This window comes from Haliotis rubra, unplaced genomic scaffold (genome assembly GCF_003918875.1).
Source record: "Haliotis rubra isolate DU_JTF1 unplaced genomic scaffold, ASM391887v1 Scf423, whole genome shotgun sequence".
In the NCBI taxonomy this organism is placed as follows: Eukaryota; Metazoa; Mollusca; class Gastropoda; order Lepetellida; family Haliotidae; genus Haliotis; species Haliotis rubra.
Window position 1 is genome coordinate 708,152 of NW_025767106.1, and position 19,469 is coordinate 727,620.

Here is a 19,469-nt window from a genome sequence, read left to right on the forward strand (position 1 = left end):
CCGACTAGTACTTCAATTCGTTCGTTTCTGAACAAGTGGTATGGCGTCAGAATAATGAATAATAGGCAGTGCAGACATGAACTTTGGCATGGTTTGCTTATTGGTTTCAAGGGCCCCACTGCATGCTTAAGATGTTAAACCAATACAAGGAGTTTGTCATAAACATGAATCAACTTCTATGATAGCATAATTCTATTATTACATTAGAAGATCGACCACACTGAACTTATGTCTAGTATATGGACTCTTTAATCAAAAGGAACAGGTACAAAGTGTGATATATGAATGCGTGTGACCAATTTTCAAACGAATCGTCTCCGGCCCTGCATTGTGACTGGAGTTATCAAGATTTCACTTTCAAATTAATAGCAAAACCAAGTTATGATTGTGTCAGATGAAAGCATCATGTCTGGTCATATCGTTGCAAACAAAACTTGTGAAAGAATTCTGTTCCATTTATTGTGCTCCAATTTGGAACTTGATGTGGCTGAATTTCGTAAGACCTGACATTCATGGCAGATTGTTGTGAAACCGTGTCAATGTAGAGCAGATACAACAACACAATGCTAACGACAGAGTGATGTGGGGTTTTCCTGGTACACCGCTCCAGCCTGTAATAATAACTGGACTTCTACTGTTCAAACTACACACTAGATGCAGCTGTAAATTACACACTTCAATAGACGCACAGTTCCATAAAAGCTGGTCTGATTATTATAATATTAACCCTGATTAAAACAGGAGAGAACATAGATAGTACAGAAGTCACAGTAATGTAGTACTGAAGACTGATGCACCTTGTTAAATCTCCAAAGTGCTGACTTTCTCTGTCTTCTTTTGACTGACATCTTCAACAGCTCTGCCAAGTTCGTAGTCTTTTCCCAAGGTCTGTACTGTGGTGTCCGCCAGTGGGGTATTATTTGTCTCGGGCAATAATACTGTTAATAATGTGCAAAGTGCCATAGTGGATCCAACAATAACAAACGGAGGCAATAAATCCTCTCCTCCCTGAAAAGTTGATCAAAAGTAAACATTTCATTAGATTAACAATACCAGTTGCTGTCTCAGTAACCATCAAAAGAAATAATAGGATAGTTTGATCGACTCTTTCACAATGTTAGATTGGCTTCGTCTTTTGGGGGTTCAACCGAAATCAAATTCTGACATTAAGTACCTTCATAACATAGTACAGTTTACAATAGAAAAATCGAATCTGTGAAAAGGATCTTCTCCTTGAACTGGACACCCACTATAATGTACTCAATGTATTACTTTACTGTGCTGTTTCCTTTGCTGTCCTCAGACGTCTCCCTATTGGGACACAAACACTCAGTCCTCTCATTTTTACAAGTTAGTAGCGTTTCTTGAAGCAAACACACACCCCAACACTTACCATGGCAAAAGCATAAGGAGACACGATACTCCCTACACGGGCAGCAGTGTTTGCAGCACCATAACCTAGATTCCTGGAAGAAGGATGAAAGCAAATTACAAATCCGATTTCCAACTAGGTGCAAATGTCGGACCTATTATTACGTAAATTAAACTGGTATGGAACAGTACAGTACAGGGCACGAGGAGCACCATGGGTCACAGATGCATTGACGAGTCCACCTGTTACCCGTGCAATGGTTCTATAATAATGTACGATCCCTATATTTGCCTAGATTTGTATTATTAATCTGTCAGAAACATAGCCATGCTCATGGCCATTGGTTTCACCCAAGCAACATTACACTTCATAATATGAAGCTTTCAAGCTGTTAGAGAATACATCATGCTGCTCCTTGGTACTAGTACCTGATAACTGTCGGGTATGTTTCACTTGTGGAAATCTGAAAGGAGTTCCAGGCTGTCGCTACTCCAAGCCTACAGATCAGAGTCATGGTTGTTGTTGCTGGTCCACGGATGCTGTCACTGGAAGCTGAAATGAGCACACATGGTACCTCAAAGTTCGAGCTTATAGCATTCATGTTGTTAATGTGTTCCCAAATAGCACCATCAACCTTCCATTTCAAGACAGAATGAGACTAGACTCTAAAGTTCTATGTCTATCACAGAATATGTTTGTAACATATTCAGTTATTTGTTATGCCGACATCATTGCATATCAAAACGACTAATACTATTAATACTCTCCAGAGTACGACTAATACTACTAATTTGGACAATCATTGACACGTATAAACCAGAAGAAAATACATAATCGGTCACGAAATTAATGTCCTTTGCCAACTGTTTTACTAATGCGCTCACGTGAATTAAGATACCGTTCAACTATAGAATGCGTACCGACTCTCGATATAATAGCCACTCCAAATGCCCCTATAGTAGCTACTGTAAAAAAACGAGAACGTTGTCCATCTTCTGCCGATTCTGAAACAGTGGGAGCTTTCATTTACTGTCAACGTTTTAAAGAAGAAGTTTCAGAAAGTACATTTATATTTGGTTTGTTCAACTTTGCATTGGAAATATTCCAAAGAATAACATGTATTAACTCTTTAATACTTTACATGGAATATTGTGTGTTTCCTGCTTTTGTGTGAACATTTTTGTTGTTGAAAAATATTAAATCCTGTCAACTCCAAAAGTATTAACATTTCAGAACAGTCTTAATTAGCTTTTTTGCCATACATGTAAACTAACATTTGTTTGTGCATTTACTGTATACCACATAGCAAACAAACCTGCTACTTAGGAAGAACACCATCACTTGTCCAGGTATTGATATGACAGAAACAAGGAACATGTTGAGGTAAAGGTTCCCCATCAGGTTTCCCACGCCGAATGTAATTCCATAAAACGCAAACGACATGCACATCCTGTGGGGAACAATGACAATGAAAAAATGCACTTTGGTTGTAATTATGTTCGAGTTAAGGGAAAGAACGTCTCTGAATGTCAACTCACCAGATCACCTGAATAACCAGGGATTTCCAGCAAATATTCCAGTGACGATAAATGTCAAGGTAGTTGTATTTGTGATCCGATTCCTGCCCTTTCTTTTCCACTTCTGATAGTTTCTTCAGGAGAATGGCAGTGTTGGCTGGCTTTTCTCTGTTGTTGTACCGAGCCATCTGATCTACCACCTTCTCTGCCTCCTCCAGCTTACCATGAACTGCAAGCCACCGCAAACTTTCTGGTGCCACACTATAGAAGGTTAACATTAGTGCCCAAACAATTCATGTACATATCATGTTGATGAAGAACGATCAATAAGAAACGAGAGAAGGCAGGTTACTGTTTTTACTGAACAACATGATTTATTTTTGACAATGTTGATAATATTTGTGGGTTCTATAACACTTTAGAATTATGTTGCTGATCACACTTTGTGTTTACATATATATGAACGGAAGTTACTCACAACCAACAAGCGAAGAAAGGTATATGTAAAGCTGCTAGTATGATATGTTGATCTGACCAGTCCGGACGCAGCCAACACGACATTGCAAACAGGGCCGATCCAACTTGCCAGGTCGGAAATGCAGATGTTATCTGGCGCCAACTCCTTCCTATGAACTCCATGGCATAGGGATAACTTACCACTAAGTTTGAACCAACCATTGCTCCAATAAGAAACCTGTAAAATGTAGATACCTGTTAGAAGTTATCCCATGCAGCTTTGTTTAAATCCATATGTTCATAGCTGCAAACCACAACCACTAACCAAACATGTTTTATAAACGTGTATGTTTTCGGACAATTATGCAAATATATTGTATCATTATATATGAACGTATTTGTTTATAGTCTACCTTAGGACAATAAACATCTGCCATGACACTGAAAATGCAGCCACCAAGTTGAATCCCCCGTGTAACAACAGAGCGATGTAAAAGGTCTTCTTTCTGCCAATAACATCAGCAGACTGTCCGCTTAAGAGGGCTCCTACCAAAACACCTCCCATTTGTACTGATGTGATGAACAACCTGATTCCTGCTCTGTCGCAGACAAAGTCCCACTGAAAAGGGATTTTGAATATCACTAAGTCCGCAAGCTCTAATATCATAGAATACGGTTCAATAACATTGCGATCAATTAACACAAAACATTCACAAAATGTAGGTAACTTATAAGACGTCCTAGATTGTGTGTGGCTAGTCTTCCCGGTACTATCCCATGGGCTTGTCACACCCAATTACTATAGTAATTGTTCTTACTGTCGTTGATACTTGGCATTAAATGGATAACACATGGACTGGTCGTATTAGAGTCAATGCATTGTCTCAGACTGGAGTATGCACACATTCTAGCGTAGGGGTGTAAATGATTATGATATGGAGATCCTATAAATACCATGCTTCATAATATATCGAAAAAAATCTCACCTCATTTACAACTGTGTTTTTCTCCATGCTGTACACATAGGAGCATAGAGAGCTGTTGTCATCAACTGAACAGTGCTTCAATCCTGTGTAATTACTGGCGCCGCTGGTCATTTTGTTAACACACCACCACAGTTGCGGTGTCACCCCAGCGAACGACATCATCAACATTCCCCAGGATGTGATTAGCTTTGGTCCCAAAAACAGAAAAAGTGCCAACAGCTGGAACTTGGACATTCCTCCGACTCCATCTATGATCTCATCAGAATACATCTTCACATGTGCTGCTCAGACTGAAACAAATAATCATCTAAATATAGTATGACTTTACCATCGACCCTTATCTGCTGTTGTATACGATTCAAGAGATCCAGTTAAAATACCAGGTAAATCTGTGCTACCATAAATTCACAAACAGTTTACAATAGTAATTAATATTTATTCACGGCTCATTGTGTGTGTATATATAGAGATGCTGGGTTTTGTAAATACATGCTCATTTTTGTGTGAATAACATTTTGCAATCAACAGACATCATAACATATCATGTGTTCAAGTATCACACCTGCCTGTCTGTGTAATTACATAATGTGACAGAGACCGAATTCGGGCCATAAATCAATGCGTTTTGTTTATGGTGTATAGCCTGATTGGTGTTAAGTTCAAATTGCATGTGGTCAGTGATCGCATTTGTGTATTGAAAATTGTCATTAGCAGACAGGCAGGCAGACAAACAGGTGTCAATAAAACAAGACATTGAGTTTTGTCTGTGACAAAGACATATCTATATCACGGTTAGAAATTCTGTCAACGTTAAATAATGACATTGCTTTTAAGTATCGAACTGAGAAAGTGACTCGGTAAGAAGAACGTGTGGTGAAATAGACAAATGAAATTATATAAACAGTTTATTTACTGTCATAACATATGAAAAGCTCGCGCCTGTGAGATATCAACAAAACATTAGGAAAATAGCTCACACCAAAGCCTTCACCGAGTATTCACCAGACAGCCCGCTTCCAAGTTGCGCGAACCTATTTCACTGCGCACGTGCTATGAGCGCAGCCCAGCTGTTGAAACCAGTTTTCCCCCGAATAGTCGGGGAAAAATTAGTGAATCGTTTGAAATCCGATTCGCGCGTTTTTTTCATCGTGTTACTTTTCAACTTTATAAGTTGAATTTGCATTTTTGATGATTTGTTTTAGTAAGTCAATACCGAAAGGTATCAGAATCTGCAAAGTTGTGTTTTAAGTTGCATGTGACCTTATAGAAATCATTCATATCAATGACGTGTTTCAGAGGTGGTTGGATAGCCTAGTTGTTAAAAGGTTCGCGCGTCACGCAGAAGACCTGGGTCTGATTCCCCACGTGGGTACAATGTGTGAAGCCCATTTCGGGTGTCCCCTGCCATGATATTGCTGGAATATTGCTCAAAGCAGCGTAAAACTAAACTCACCAACGTATCTCAGAAATATAAGGAATTCATTCCGATTCCTATGAAAACGTTACTGGCTTTAAAATGTAAAGAAATGCAATGAAATTTACCTGTGTTGTGCAGGTGTGCCGTCCTTTACCTAGGAGTCAACCGTCATCCACAGCATACATTTAAGTGGTTAAAAAGGAAACGTGTTTATGACGCACCATGGGAGCAAAAAGAATGGCTGGATTGTTTGTTTTTTGTATCACATGTATGTATGAATTTAAGATGATACTTGTTTTTTTGTATCACATGTATGTATGAATTTAAGATGATGTTTGCTTAAGAATCACACATATATATGGCAGACAAACGTGACATGAGGGCACATTGTTCTTCTGTCCTCTTTGTTTACAATCCATAGGTTTAAACTTTGCTTGTGAACGGCTTACGTTTGCGACACGGTCGAATATTTTACCTTCCACGTATACAGGCTTACATGCAGATTTATACCTGAGATATTCAAAATTAGAAAAGACAGCTTCTTACTGTTCCTTCCAAATGTATTACACATTTAAGGTGTTGACGTGGAACAAATACCAAGAGTGTGTCATAAATATAAATTAAATTATATCATCTTGTGCATACTTCTAAGAGGTGAGGTGAGGTGAAATTGGGTTTAATGTCATGCTTGAGAATGTTTCGCTCATATGACGACGTGTGTATGTGTATGTGCGGCTGCTTGTACTAGCCCAGACTGAAGCTGGTTTTATAGTGCTAGCCCACTGAGATACCATGCCGCAGTGAAGCATGATTACCCCACTCAGACACATTATACTGACTCCGAGCCGACCAGTCCTTGGTGTACCCATTAATGCCGAGCGCCCGGCAGGGACCAACAAGGACCAACGAACTGTGGCCACCAAAAACAGTCATGGTTCTGTCAGAAATATCAACATGAATGATAATTTTGAAACTGAAAACACGGTGTTCACGAAATTCATGACTGAAGCCCAACAGGTACCTGAAATCACACTGGTGGCTTGCAAAATGTAGCATCCACAGAAATTCGAGGTTGTCTGTATCATTCAGTTGGTCGTTATCGGGAGAGCATGTAAGCCCCAAGTGACCAAATAACACTCGCTTTTGCAGTGTGGATCTAAGATCAACGGCCATCCATCTACTACATAGCCACAGAACAATTCGATAGTGACATGTGTTAATGAAAATGCGATCTTTTTATGGGTAAAAAAACCCCACCCAAACTGCATTTTATTTTATCTTCGCTTTTGATTAGCAACAATAAAAACAACATATTCAGAACGAGGTTTCTAAAACTCTAAGCATTCCGTGTACTGTAAATATATAGCATTCATCGATGTAATCGATGCACGGAGCTTCACTCCTGTAAGGCGAATCGCCAGTTTGCGGTCAGCGAAGACTGGATGGGATTTTTGTGGGTAATTAAAAACTACAGCTGTGAGTAACGTACAAAATCAATACATGAACGATTGTTTCATCTTTCATAGCAGATTGGACTTCTTCCGCCTTTTTCGTACATATACAAAAGATGGCTAAACGTTTAAAATGACCTGTAAATGAGTTCACCATGTTCCAAAGTGTTTATTCTGCCTAACCTGATGGCAGGAGTCCTGATTCTCAGAATGCCAAGGCTGTTGTTTTATAGGCTTGTGAACTGGCAGAAGTTTAGTTCTGCCGACATAAGGGACTGTTAATTCTGCTTTTTTGAGTTAGCTGGGGAGAGGACATTTTTGTTTGATTGGTGGTGTACTTCGAAGGAGGCCAGTGGTCATAGTTGCAGCAGTTGGTTACAGGCGGCAATGATGGATGATGATTGTTCGCAAACGTATAGGATAGTGTGTTAGACTATCAGATATTCAGGCAGGAATTACCACAGTGTTAGACGCCAGCTATATGGTGGTGGTCTGTATACAATCGAGTCTGGACCAGACAATCAAATGATCAGCAGCATGACCATTGATCTACGCTATCAGGATACGATGACATGAGTCAGCGAGCCTGACCGTCCGAACCTGTTAGTCCCATCTTGCGACAAGCATGTGTTGCTAAAGACCTATTCTTGCCCGGATCTTTACGGGTCTATCAATTGGAAAAGAGTGAGTGAGTGAGTGAATGAGTTAATATTTAACGTCACATCGGCAATAGTTCATCCATATCGTGACGAGAACAAGTTAATCTATATCAATATTAAAATCAATAAATTTAGAACATAAAAACCTGTCATCGAATGAAAGTAAAAAAACTAGTGCATCAGAGATATAAATTTAAACATAGTACGCTGTCATAAAATTAAATCAATATAGACAGTACAAAATAAAAACGGGCTATAGATCACCAACAACTGAAGGTAGATCACCATACTAGGGCCCATGGGGACTTACAGTACTTTGGCTACCTGCATGGACCCTAGCTGGAATTACACCATCCCTTCAGCTGCTGGCGATTATGCTGAGTTTTAGCCGTTATTAAAAACTACAAATATACTACGATTAAAAGTTTGGTAGAGCTAAATTGACTTTGATGTTTTGGGACTTACGTATCCTCTCAGGGGGACAATAATATTACGATACTTTAATCCCCTTTGAGGATACAGCCACTAACAATCGCAGGCGCTAATTCATACTACCGTATTTAAAATAACATTCATTTCTTTACGAAACATATTATTCCACATTTATGTAATAATTCTATTTCCTTTAAAAATTCAATTTTTAAATGATAATTAACATTGTAAAAAAATATCCTAAACTGTTTGGACATTGAAATATTTATCCCTTGTGATGGAAAAATCAGTTGTAAAAGAGAAGACTAGCATATTGAGGAAACAATTAATGGGGTGAACATGTTTGGATGACCATGTTGTTTGTCATGAGACTTGCTCTCACAGAAATATGGAAGAAATCCCAGGTGCGTGTTGTGTTGCTACCAGTGCTTATGCTCAGCATAGATCTGGGATAAAACTGGTATTTCATGATGCATAATCTATTCTTATTGTAGGTGGCGACTAATGAGATCATGTGGTGAGAATCGCTGACTTAGTCGATGTATGACATCGTATCGCTATTGTGTAGATGGATGATTATGGTATCAATTATCACTGGACTAAGGAAAACCAAGTTCTAAGGATAGTCAACTTCTTTATTGCAATGAGTGCGACCTTTCGGTGTAGGTACTAACACAACAAAGCTATCACTGGACTGTTTGGTCTAAACTAGTTATACAGCCGACAAAAGTGCTGAGTGCTGTGTTGAACAAGCGATACAAACTGATAGAGCTATTTTCATTTTCGGACCATGATCTGAATTAGGATGACTGACTCTTTTGTTGATCAATCGTTTGACCTGTATACATTTCTAGAGAAAGTACTCTAAACTTTGACAAATTGACTGGTGAGGGATTAGTTCTCAAGGGGAGAAGACCTGGATCCCAAAGTTCTTTCCAGTAGGGCTGGGGCTTTACGCAGATCTGATAGGGATCCAGTTCGCCGCTATTTTAAGGATAGTGTTTTGATGAGGAATGGGTTCATTCAGATCGACCTGCCCATAGTAAATGGGAAAATATCCAGATTGTACTCTCAAATTAATAGCAAAAACAATTTATGATTTCGGCACATGAAAGGTTCATGCCTGGTTATTTGGGTGTGAACAAAATTTGTGACAGAATTCTGTTCCATTACTTCTGGCCCAATTTGCCAACTTGATGTTGCTGAAATTCCTAAGGCCTGACATTAATGCCAGATTGTTGTCAAACTGCTCAAGAAAAAAGGCATTCCAGAAACTTTTAGCAGGGTCATCATTGATTGTGATTGTCCTTTGCCTAAACCAAGGTCAGGTAATCAATTTGTAAATCTATGTGCTTCCACAATGTTTCTACGGGATATTCACGTACTGAAAATTAGGGCTCAAGTAAAATTCTTAACTCTGTTTGGTTTGCCTAAGACTATAAACTCAGATGAGCGCTCCAATTTCACGGCAGATCTTTCCCGAAAGGCAATGCATCTGTCAGCCATAACTCAGGTTAAATCTTATGCATATTGTCATGAATCTTGGGGTTTCTCAGGATAAGGTCACAGTAATTTACACAAAAACATCAAGAGCGAGATTACATTCTTCTGATGTCATATTAACCATGTCTGTCATTGTCATTGTGACTGTAGTACAAACTCTAATCTGGGGGTCTAAGAATGTTGATGGTTACATGCATACAGACATGAACCACTGCCACTTACCCAATACCAAAAGTAAACGACCGTGTCGACAGAATTGGTCAAACTAAGTACGTCATCAAGTTTGACCGAACAAAGGTGTATTGGTATATTCGCGTGTCTCAATTTGGAGATACCAGATGGAATTAATCATTGCAAGTTTTTGCCGATACCCTTACTCATTCTATGGAGCAGGACTTGAAGAGGGTCCATGCCTTCTTCTGAAGACTCACTCAGGAAGACTTCATACATTGTTTAAGTTGGTAAGTTTATCTTTGATACATCAGAGGTCACTGTAATGTAGTATTGAAGACTGATGCACCTTGTTAAATCTCCAAGGTGCTGACTTTCGCTGTCTTCTCTTGACTGACATCTTCAACAGCTCTGCCAAGCTCGAAGTCTTTTCCCAAGGTCTTTACTGTGGTGTCCGCAAGTGGGATATTATTTGTCTCGGGCAATAATACTGTTAATAATGTACAAAGCACCATAGTGGATCCAACAATAACAAACGGAGGCAATAAATCCTCTCCTCCCTGAAAAGTTGATCGAATGTTAACATATCATTAGATAAACAATACCAGTCGCTGTCTCACACAACCACCAAAAGAAGTATGAGTATATTGGGTAGTTTGATCGACTCTTTCACAACATTAGATTGGATTCGTATTTGGGTGTTCATACGAAATATAATTTTAACATTAAGTATCCCACAAAATACTTCGAATCTGTAGATATGATATATTTCTTACACTGGACACCCATAGATATTTACGCAGATTATTTACTTCACTGACTGCTTAGACTTTAACAGTTGTAGGGGTGCTTAAGCCATCTGACGTTTCCCTTTTGGGACACAAACATTTAGTCCTCTCCCTCTTACAATTTCGTTGTGTTTCATGCAGCAAACACACTCCCCAACACTTACCATGGCAAATGCATAAGGAGACACGATACTCCCTACACGGGCAGCAGTGTTTGCAGCGCCATAACCCAGGTTCCTGGAAGAAGGATGAAAGGTAATCACAAATCCGCAAGAGCAAATGTTGGTCTATTGTTATGTAAATTACATTGGCATGACTTAATAAAGTAGAGATGACGAAGGACAACATGAGTCAGATATACAGTGACGTGCACACCTGTTTTCCGTGCAATGGTTCTGTCATCATGGTACGATCCCATGGTACGATCCCTGCCCAGATTATGATTACTGATCTGTCCAAAACAGACCCGTGTTCATGACCATTGGTTTCACCCAGACATCATTACACTTCATTACACAAAGCTATCAAGCTGTTAGAGAATAATATCCTTGTCATTCGAGCTTATCTCACTGACCCTGTGCTACTAGTACCTGATAACTGTCGGGTATGTTTCACTTGTGGTCATCGTAAAGGAGTTCCAGGCTGTCGCTACTCCAAACCTACAGATCAGAGTCATAGTTGTTGTTGCTGGTCCACGGATGCTGTCACTGGAAGCTGAAATGAGCACACATGGTACCTCAAAGTTCGAGCTTATAGTATTCATGTTGTTAATGTGTTCCCAAATAGCACCATCAACTTTCGACTTCAAGAAAGGTTGAGACGAAGCTCTGGCAGTGTCCTCCCTTAGTAAACGTTTCTGATCATTACGCATTTAAGTCGTCAAAAGAGTACGAAATGGCAAGACACTGAACATTCAATCAAAATACACATACATAATTAGCAAATACCTTCATTACAGGAGTATACAAGGAAAGCGTTGTTATTACAATATACGCATGACCATGTGTTAACGATACGACCCTTTCTCCTCGGTTGACTGCGTTTTAATTACTAATATAATTAATTTTGAGATTCCATGACATGTATAGAACCAAGGAAATTATAAAATATATATGATGAAACGAATATCTTTTGCCAATCTATTACCAATGCACTCATGCAAATTAAGATACCGTTGAACTATAGAATGCGTACCGACTCTCGATATAACAGCCACTCCAAATGCCCCTATTGTAGCTACAGTGAAAAACGAGAACGTTGTCCATCTTCTGCCGATTCTGAAAGTGTAAGAACTTCATTCACTATATATTTTATGACTATTTTAAAGAAATAGAGATATCAGTATGTACATTTATATTTCGTTTGTTCAACGTTGCACTTGATAATATTCCAAATAAACCTGGGATACATTCATGGCTAACCGCTCAATATCACTGTAGTCTTTGCTGATGTATTGTACATGACAGGCTTATTACTTCTTTGTTCTTGACATGAAATAGTTTGTGATTTCCGATTTTGTGTAAAGATTTTAGGATTCTGAAACAATAATATTAAATGATGAAAACTCCAAAAGTATTAACCTTTTGCAACATTGACATTTGACGTATTTGACACAAATGTATTGAACGTATATAGTAAATGTACAAACAAACCTGCTACTTAGGAAGAACACCATCACCTGTCCAGGTAATGATATGACAGAAACAAGGAATATGTTGAGGTAAAGGTTCCCCATCAGGTTTCCCACGCCGAATGTAATTCCATAAAACGCGAAGGACATGCACATCCTGTGGGGAACAATGGAAATAAACAAACATGCATTTGGGTTGTAATTATGTTCGAGTTAAGGAAAAGAACGTCTCTGAATGTCAACTCACCAGATCACCTGAATAACCAGGGATTTCCAGCAAATATTCCAGTGACGATAGATGTCAAGATAGTTATATTTGTGATCCGATTCCTGCCCTTTCTTTTCCACTTCTGATAGTTTCTTCAGGAGAATGGCAGTGTTGGCTGGCTTCTCTCTGTTGTTGTACCGAGCCATCTGATCTACCACCTTCTCTGCATCCTCCAGCTTACCATGAACTGCAAGCCACCGCAAACTTTCTGGTGCAACACTATGGCAGGTTAAGGGTAGTGTCAGACAATTCATATATAGATCATGTTGATGAAGAACGATCAATAAGAAACGACATATGGTAACTTACATGTATTCATCAATTCAAGTAGCTTAGTGCTTTTACTGAACAATATAAGTTACCTTTGACAACGTTGATAATATTGCAGGATGTTTACATGTCTATGAACGGAAATAACTCACAACCAACAAGCGAAGAAAGGGATATGTAAAGCTGCTAGTATGATATGTTGATCTGACCAGTCCGGACGTAGCCAACACGACATTGCAAACAGGGCCGATCCAATTTGCCAGGTCGGACATGCAGATGTTACCTGGCGCCAACTCCTTCCTATGAACTCCATGGCATAGGGATAACTCACCACTAAGTTTGAACCAACCATTGCTCCAATAAGAAACCTGTAAAATATACATGATACTCGATAGTTTTGTGCGATACAGTTTTATTAGTAGCCACACAAAAAGAAAAACGAAGCAAATGTGTGTTACATATTTGTATATTTTCGTTTAATGATGTAAAATTGTTAACGCAATTTTTATAGTCTACCTTAGCACAATAAACATCTGCCATGATACTGAAAATGCAGCCACCAAGTTGAATCCTCCGTGTAACAACAGAGCGATGTAAAAGGTCTTCTTTCTGCCAATAACATCAGCAGACTGTCCGCTTAAGAGGGCTCCTACCAACACACCTCCCATTTGTACAGACGTAATGAACAGCCTGATTCCTGCTCTGTCGCAGACAAAGTCCCACTGAAAAGAAATTTGCACAAAAAGTTTACAATATTCAGATAACTTATAATACCTTCTCATTTCTGTGTGGAATAACGTAATCTCGGTTCGGACACCTTAGCTCGTCATTGATAAATGGTAACTGTTATTGCCTTCGCTGTCACTTTCAATATAGGGGATAACGCTGGGACATGGCTCCGTCAGAAGTGCAGCTACCGTGAACAAGACATGATACCAAATGTCATCTAAAACAATTTCAACGCTCTTTACACAACTGCATCTTCACGACATCTTCTTGGCGGCCATCTTTGTTTACTTTAAGAAAATTCTTCGTGCTTAAGTAACCCATGGAGGATTCTTAAGTTAAGAAAAAATCAAGCACTAAGAGGTTTGATGAATATTAAAAATCTTAGTTTTAGATAGGTTGCTATGGAAACTAAGAATTCTTACCAGACTTAAGAATTCTTAAGGCTTAAGATTATTCTAAGAAATTTAGTGAATCTGGCCCCTGTATCTATATCCCACGTAGTACTACGCGAAAAGGGAGCGCACTACAAACAAACAACTTTCATAAATCGTGCTAGTAATAAATAATGACACTCAAATGGTGTGTCGGTGCGCAATGCTGTCTTGTGAATGAGTTGATATTAATTTCTGGCTAACTGTTTTGCCACTTTAATTGTAAAAGAAATGAAGGATCAATGGGTTATCTGTAACCGTGTTTTGAAAGACACGTGGAACAATATGTCTGTCTTTTTTGAGAAAATATACGTCATCCAGTGGATGCTCCTTCATTTTAGTTTGTTACAAAAAGCAATGACGCAGCGACCATGCGCGATTGTGAATTGTTATGAGATGGAGATGGAGGCGCGTTGTGTATCCTACAAATACCTCACTTGATATATTTTGGGAAATTCTCACCTCATTTACAACTGTGTTTTTCTCCGTGCTGTACACAAAAGAACACGAAGTGCCATTGTCACCAACTGAGCACTGCTTCAATCCTGTGTAATTACTGGCGCCGCTGGTCATTTCGTTCACACACCACCACAGTTGCGGTGTCACCCCAGCGAAAGACATCATCAACATTCCCCAGGACGTGACCAGTCTTGGTCCCATAAACAGAAATAGTATCAGGAACTGGAACTTGGACATTCCTCCCACTCCATCGATGATCTCATCAGAATACATCTTCACAAGTGCTGATCAAACTGGAATAAAACACATATAATAATACAGTTGAAGCATATACCATCCATTGTCATAGCCCTTTCTATTGAAGTATATGATACATATACCATACATGGTTACCACGCTTAAAATATCACGTAAATCTGCCCTGCCGCGAGTTCACATACAGCTTTCATCTTCTGGAGTGAGTGAGTGAATGAGTTAAAGCTTAAAGTCACATAGGCATTATGACAGTCACATCGTGTCTATGTGTGTTGTAAACATGTATATCAAAATGAGATTAGACAATATAAATATATGTCGACAAAGGACATAAAAAATAACTAGACTATCATAGATAAGGACGTAAAACTAGCAATTTATACCCGTGACGGTCCGGGTCAATCGATGCTCATGCTGTTGATCACTGGTTTGTCTGGTCCGGCTCGATTATTTACAGACCGCCGCCATATAGCTGGAATATTGCAGAGTGCGGCGTAAAACTAAATTTTATTCACTCACTCACTTAAATACCATTGGAGATTTTATGCCATTAGAAGAACAGCGGTTTGAATAATAGGTCGATTCAGTGGTGACTATTCATTTTTCCACAAGTGACACCTACAAAGACACGAACGTTTCCGTGTGTCTGATGTCATCGATATTAACAGAAAATATCAGAACAATATTTTCGACGATATACATTAAACGGGCCAAAAACACATGACAACACAAGCAGCGTTTCTCCTCAGACATTTATGTATGTGTATTTAGAAAGTAGTATTTACGGGATGCATTACAGTAAATTAATTGATCATGACTCTCAACCAACCTACATCGTTTTACTTGAAACACTTTTAACTTTTAACATATATTTGAGTGTTTATTTTGTCCCATTATTGTGCTGACACACGAATAAAATAAAAAAAGCCATAGAAATGATCCATTATCCTCCATGTTTCATGTTAGTATGAATTAATCAAGAGTTTACACAGTTCAGAAACAAAACAAACCCACTTTGATGTTGTTCATGCCTAATCATATTTACTCTCAATATGTGCACCGCGCAATCGAAAAAAAGCAAAGTGTCGATGCAGTAATCCATGGATGTTTTGCATACATACGAAAGGGATGTAGTTAATGCATGTAGTAAAATCTAGACTATCACATAAGTTGTTAAAAACCATAAGAAATGTCTATCCATAATTAATAATGCTGTATATACTGAACCACAAAAGAAACGTCGCCTTTCAAAACCAAATGCACAAGTTTGTTCTTACAAGGTGGTAGTTTTGTTATGATTGTATCGTTTTGTTACCATGCTTTTCAATCCAAATTGACAGTTATTACAATCATCAGCATATCCACCAAACGCACCGAAAAATGCAGACATGGTGAAAGGTTCCGTATTACATTCGTGAAAATGAAAATGCACGTGCGTGTTGTGACAACCCTATCAATGAAAGCGAGTCATTACGTCGCCTGGAATCATTTTTATTTCAACACAATCACCATGCAATAAGAGGAACCAAGTCTTGGAACGATTGCAAGTTAGTCCGACTGCACGGACGGTAGCCAAGTATTTTAATGTTCATGTTAGGACAATCTACCGACTGCAGGAGTGGTATCAGCTCACTAACAGCATTCCAGACCGTCCACGCAGTGGGCGACCTTCAGTAACATCACAACATCAAGACCGACAGATTGTGCGCAACCATCTGCAGATCACTTCCCCAGAGCGACGGAAACAGCATGCAAGACCTTCCGGACTAACAACAGACCCATCAGGGCCGATACAACTTTACGTCGACGTTTGCGCGGAAAAAACCCTCTGCTGTCACAGACCACATCGTAGTCCTGTCCTCACCGCTCGTCACCGCCAAAACTGATTGCAATGAGCAACTCAGCATCGAAATTAGCGTTATCGACAATGGAGAACTGTGCTTGTGCCTCACGAAAGCCGATATTGTGTTTCGACAGTCGATGGCAGAGTGGGAGTATGGTGATGGCGTGGGGAACTGTTTTCCAATGAGTGTACTGTTGAAAGAGACTCATGAGTGGTTCAAGCATCATGGTTCGGGGTGCAATCAGTCTGAACCAGTTAGTTGACACCGTTGTGTCCAAGTATGGAGGTCCAGGATGCGGAAATGACGTGACAACTGCTCGCGATATTGATTAAGTCATAAGACCCCTCGTTGTACCACACTTTGGACGTTACAGAAATCACATCTTCCAGCAAGACAGCGCTCGTGCCAGAGCAACATTGGACTTCCTAATTGGACATCGTGGCATCCAAACCCTACAATAGCCTGCAGTCCGGATTTAAATCCAGTAGAACACCTTTTGGACGCGATTCAAAGAAGACTGAATGACCTCCAACCAATGCCGACAACTGCGGCTGGACTCAACTGGCATTGCGCAGAGTACGAGCCCAAGTGCCCCATGGCCTTCATCAAGCGGTTAATTCATTCCATGTACAGACGATGCAACGCGTTCATCGATGTCCATGGACACCACACACATTACTGACTTTGGATTATCTTCATGGTACCATTTTATGGCGATTTTGTTTGCGTGAACTCTAAATGTGATTACCGAAAATGAGTCAACCATAATTGCCAAGTTATCGCTATCGGTGCGACATTTCTTTTATGGTTCACTAGAACACGGGCTAAAGATCGCCAGCAACTAAAGTCAGATCACTTTACTATCGACCATGAGGACCTGCATTGACCTCAGCAAGACCTCTCTAGAAGCGGGCGATTATCAGTATATTTAACCTAACATAAATACAAATAATCTACGATTAATATATTGGCAATGATAAACATACCTTGAACGATGTGGCCTAACGGACCTGTCCCGGAGAACATATATTTTACACTACTTAATCCTACATTGAGGGTAGTCACAAACAGTCATAGTTATTTAATCATTTGAACCAATTTGTAGCACACACGAGACGATAAATGTCATACTTGTCACCGATTCTTGTGCGTAGTATTCATCTTTAAATTATGAGTGAGTGAGTGAGTGAGGTTAGTTTTACGCCGCACTCAGCAATATTCCAGCTATATTGCGGCGGTCTGTAAATAATCGAGTCTGGACCAGACAATCCAGTGATCAACAGCATGAGCATCGATCTGCGCAAATGGGAATCGATGACATGTGTCAACCAAGTCAGCGAAACTGACCACCCGATCCCGTTAGTCGCCTCTTACGACAAGACAGTCGCCTTTTTATGGCAAGCACATGGGTTGCTGAAGACCTATTCTACCCCGGATCTTCACGGGTCCTCTAAATTATGAAGCTGAATGAAAAAAGAAAATACACTTCTCATGTAATATATTTCACTGATGTGATTCTAAAGTAATTCTTTTATAGATTAGGCTAATAGCCCATTTCAGCACTGTCCCATAGAAAAGTAAGGTACTTTGACAACGGCGTCGTTAATTTCAACTTTTGAAATATAATAAATATACACCGGATACACCGCTTTATGAAAACCAAAATATTCATTCTGAAAACATGCTGCATGTTTCATAAATTACTTTAACATGAAATCTGAACTTTCCGACATTACATCTTTTGTAGGTCGGTAATGAGACACCGACTTTTAACATCACACATATTACTAATTAGTTGGAATATAGACATTACTGATTTCATCTTTTATCACCCAGTCATATCAAAAGAAGACAAGAGATGATACTGTTATGCTGGCTGTCGGTATGATATGTGTCTGTGTGGGGTTTACACAATTATTGATCATTTATAAAAAGAACAAAGTCCGAATAAGAACAATAAATCACATACACGCGTCCATGAACGTCGCTGATTTCTTGCATAAAAATAGGTTATATTGTGTTCCATATATCACATCACTCATCATATCTAGAATATAATGACAACTTATCTAAATCCGGTTCTTATGAAGACCATACTAGTTTGAAAATGTACAGTGAGTGAGTGAGTTTGGTTTCACGCCACTTTAAACAATATTCCCGCAATATCACGGCAGGGTACACCAGAAATGGGCTTCACACGCTGTACCCACGTGGGGAATCGGCGAGAAGAGCGAACGTTTTAACCACTTGGCTACCTCACCGACCCCGATGTGTTGTGCATATATGTAGTCGTTCACCTATTTCGATCACTCAATGAGTCAACAAACATCTATCGCATACACGTAAGATTTTTAGAGGAAAAAATTACTTACCTCGGAACAGCAAGAGTGGCTGAATTGTTTTTCTGCAGAACATGTATGCATGAACTGAAGTTAATACACCTTATGACGCCCGTATTTGCAGAGAGTTTTGGGTATGTAAATGTGTAAAGTGAATGCGAACAACAAGTACTTGGAAACATGTTTGCATGGCATGCTTGAATGACACATACGTACATCAGACGACACGAGGGCATGTGAGGAGACTATGTTCTGCTGGCCTCTTTGTTTACAATGTATCAAGTTTAAAGGTGCATGTGAACGGTGTACGTTTGTGTCAAGGTCGTGTATTTTATCCCACCTGGAATCCCTGACAATATATCTCAAACATGATCAACAACGGCAGACAATATGACAAATGTGACAATAATATGTATCGGTACCACAGGAAGGCGTCACACCCCGAGATCCATCAGTTGACGTATCTCCGCTTCGAATGATCTGAATTATTCG

At 39.4% G+C, this 19,469-nt stretch overlaps 3 protein-coding genes across 3 annotated transcripts; all 3 read right to left on the bottom strand.

Annotated features, from left to right (window-relative positions):
• Positions 1-440: 440 nt before the first annotated feature.
• LOC124288744 (solute carrier family 22 member 5-like) lies at positions 441-5,981 on the bottom strand. Its single transcript, XM_046725272.1, has 10 exons — positions 5,874-5,981; positions 4,332-4,621; positions 3,759-3,964; positions 3,368-3,583; positions 2,911-3,150; positions 2,688-2,822; positions 2,297-2,376; positions 1,801-1,924; positions 1,394-1,466; positions 441-1,008 (listed from the first exon to the last, which is right to left on the bottom strand). Exons 2-10 carry the CDS (start codon positions 4,599-4,601, stop codon positions 802-804), a joined length of 1,551 nt encoding a protein of 516 aa, XP_046581228.1. The 5' UTR covers positions 4,602-4,621; positions 5,874-5,981; the 3' UTR covers positions 441-801.
• Positions 5,982-8,911: 2,930 nt separating this feature from the next.
• Positions 8,912-13,153, bottom strand: LOC124288758 (solute carrier family 22 member 21-like). The gene is made up of 6 exons (XM_046725289.1): positions 13,073-13,153; positions 12,405-12,869; positions 11,947-12,029; positions 11,343-11,466; positions 10,917-10,989; positions 8,912-10,524 (listed from the first exon to the last, which is right to left on the bottom strand). Exons 2-6 carry the CDS (start codon positions 12,536-12,538, stop codon positions 10,318-10,320), a joined length of 621 nt encoding a protein of 206 aa, XP_046581245.1. The 5' UTR covers positions 12,539-12,869; positions 13,073-13,153; the 3' UTR covers positions 8,912-10,317.
• LOC124288745 (solute carrier family 22 member 4-like) lies at positions 12,626-14,829 on the bottom strand. The gene is made up of 4 exons (XM_046725273.1): positions 14,543-14,829; positions 13,437-13,642; positions 13,130-13,288; positions 12,626-12,869 (listed from the first exon to the last, which is right to left on the bottom strand). Exons 1-4 carry the CDS (start codon positions 14,810-14,812, stop codon positions 12,626-12,628), a joined length of 879 nt encoding a protein of 292 aa, XP_046581229.1. The 5' UTR covers positions 14,813-14,829.
• Positions 14,830-19,469: the final 4,640 nt, after the last annotated feature.